General features: G+C 43.6%; 1 protein-coding gene across 1 annotated transcript in view; it reads right to left on the bottom strand.

Annotated features, from left to right (window-relative positions):
* Window positions 1-2,154, bottom strand: part of GXYLT2 (glucoside xylosyltransferase 2) — an 81,024-nt gene extending 78,870 nt beyond the window's left edge. The window contains exon 1 of the mRNA XM_030885603.2: window positions 2,011-2,154. Coding sequence (XP_030741463.1) covers window positions 2,011-2,154 — 144 coding nt within the window. The remainder of the gene's footprint in view (window positions 1-2,010) is intronic.
* Window positions 2,155-3,021: the final 867 nt, after the last annotated feature.

Below are 3,021 nucleotides of genomic sequence, written 5' to 3' on the forward strand. Positions count from 1 at the left end.
AATAAAATGTTTTAAAAAAAGCTCTCTTAAATTTAATTTTCTAGCCCTCTCCCCAAACTTATGTGTCATGAATCCCACTATACCTGTTTATATAATCTCATTTGAGAATAGGTTTTTCTGTCATGCTAATCAGGCAGTATCAGTACAGAGTTCTGAGATATAAAAGAGCAGACTAAGCTAGCAGCAAGAAAGCAGTTAAGGAAGACAGATGCCACACCACATGAGGTCGCCGAGGAACTAAAAAACAACAGCTTGAAAGGAGACAAGGACCTTTCCTCCTAGCCACCAGAAAGAGCAAGCCTTCCCTAGGAGCCAGAGCCCCCAATTCTGACTTGTAAATTCCTAATTGGTGGGAAAATAAATTCTTTGTTAAAGCCATCCCCTGTAATATTTCTGGTGCTGCCACAGATCACTAAGACAGAATTTAGTCCCCAAGAGTGGGGTGCTGGGGAAAATAAGCAACTGATATTAAGGGCTGAGGTGGAGGGCAAATGTCTTGAGAATGATGACGGCAGCGAATGTACATATGTGCTTTACACAATGGATGGATGTATGAATTGTGATGAGAATTGTACGAGGCCCCCCCTCGAAAAAAGAGTGGGGTGCTGCTCTAACAGATACTTACAATGAGGAGCTGGTTTTGTGATGGACAGAATCCAGAGGAATCCTGATGTGCTTTACAGTAAAGCCCTAGGTTTCCTTGAAGAAATAGTTGGTAGGATTAAGGCCATCGGAGGCAATTTTGCTCAGGGTTCAGAGGACATAAGGACAGTTGTAGATCTAGTGCTGCAACAACAAAAATACTACAAGTACATGGCTTTAACAAATAGAATTTATGTTCTCACAGTTCCCAAACCCACTACATCAAGCGGATTCCTGCTCATAAGGCAGAGTAGAAGGGCTGCCTCATCTTCCTCCGAGTGACTGATAAGATTCAACCATAGGACTTTCAGTTAGCAGCCTGGTGCTTAACCCACTGCTCCACCAGGGACCCTTCTTCCTAGTTAGGAGACTAGGAGTAGAAATTTAGGACAGGAGCTCTGAGGCTTTCTCTCGTCCGTCAGCTCTATTGCCGGGCATCTATTGCCAGGCACCCCATGATCTGCACGTGGCATGGCTTAGCATCTCAATTGCTCATTTGATCTCTTTTATGTCTCAAAAAAGATGGACACACCTACACCGATTCCATCTCATTGTCAAAGACAAAGGAGATCCTAAATGGGATTGTAACCACAAGTAAAGAAGCTGAGGTTTACAACACATATATTGGGGGAAGACAATTCAATCCGTAGTAGAAGGACATGAATTTTAAGGGCCAAAGGGAAGAATGTGATAGATTGAACTGGGTTTCCAAAGTATATGTGTTGTTAATCCTAACCCTCCTGCTTGGGTTATAATCCCATTTGGGCCTGGGTTTTGTTAGGTTAATGAGACAGGATTAGTATGGGCTGTGTCTTAAATTCACGTCTCATTTTATGTTTTTAAACTTTTATTGTGAATTAGGCAAAGGTTTATAAGCAGATAGTTTTACAGCCAGCAGCTCATCAAACGTTCCCACATTTCACCCTGTGTCCATCATTCTCCCTGACTCCTCTTCCTCCTCTTGGATGTTGTCTGTCCCTTCACCCGAGTTCACAGGTGCTGGCGAAGAATATCTAAAGTGCCATCAACTGCCAAAAGAACAAACAAGTCTGTTCTGGAAGAAGTGCAGCCAGAAAGTTCCTTAAAGGCACGGATGGCAAGACTTCATCCCATATTCTTTGGGCATGTTATCAGAATAGACCAGAGATAAGACATGATGCTTGATGAAGGAGAGGGTTAGCCAAACAGAGGAAGGCTCTGATGAGCTGGGCTGACACTGTGGCCGAAACTACGGGATCGAACATACGAATAACCGGGAGGCTGGCGCAGGACCGGGCAGTGTTTCGTTTTGTTGTACAGAGGGGAACCTACTCAATAGCCCCTAACAACCACCCCCTCTAGCCCCTTCCCTTCTTTGCCCTCCCAAGCCTGGTCACCATCAACATCTGCTTCTTGTGACAACCTTTTCTGAACTTTTATAATACTGGCTTCATGCACGATTTGTCCTTGGCTAATTTTACTCAGCATGGTGTCTTCCAGGTTCATCAGGGTTATAATGTTGCTCAGATTCATTGTTATTCTTGATGCTGCAGAGCCTTCCACTGTGTGAACGCACCATTCTTCCACTGGTGGGTGTTAAGATGGTTTCCATCTTTCTGCGATTGTGAGTAGTGTTGTGAAGACCAGGAGTGTACACATACTATTTGTGCTGCAGCTCTTATTCCTGTAGGTTGAATTCATCTCTTTTGAGATATTAAAAGAGCAGATTGAAAAATCAAGGAAGCAAGTAAACTTCACAAGGGCAGATGGGAGGTGACAGGTGCCCTGCCACCTGAGATCTCCAAGGAGCCAAGCACTGGCAGCTGAAAAGACACCAGGCCCTTCCCCCAGAGCCAGCAGAAAGAAAGCATTTCCCTTGAGTGGCTGTCCTGAAATCAACCTGCTAGCCTCTTGAACTGTGAGAAAATAGATGTATGCTACAGGCAGCGACTTGTGGCATTTTTGTAATAGCAGTACTAGATAACCAAGACAGTCCTCAAGAAAAGAAAAGTAGTGATGAAGAGAAATGCCCCTTTCTGCACTGCAAACACACAGGAAGCTGTTTGAGACAGTCGTTTGGAGCTTTTTTAAAAAACCAAATAAATCAAAGAGAACAATACCCCTCACCCTTTTCTTGGTGATTTTGTGTTACTATTAGGACTTTAGGTTAAAATCGATAAAATACTCTTTCCCCCTACCCCCAAAGAAAATAATGAAAGTACTTTAGATAGATAGCTCAGCTGACTTTTGGAAGGGCAGCTGAGTCATATTCAGGGTATACATTGTACATGTAGCTTGATCCAGACTCCAGCCAACAACAACAACAACAACAACAAACCTCAGTGTCATCGAGTGGCTTCTGACTCATAGAATCGCCCCTGTGGATTTCTGAGACTGTAA

The sequence above is a fragment of the Echinops telfairi genome, unplaced genomic scaffold (assembly GCF_000313985.2).
Source record: "Echinops telfairi isolate 266 unplaced genomic scaffold, ASM31398v2 ScPeMD7_31;HRSCAF=116, whole genome shotgun sequence".
NCBI classification, from domain to species: domain Eukaryota; kingdom Metazoa; phylum Chordata; class Mammalia; order Afrosoricida; family Tenrecidae; genus Echinops; species Echinops telfairi.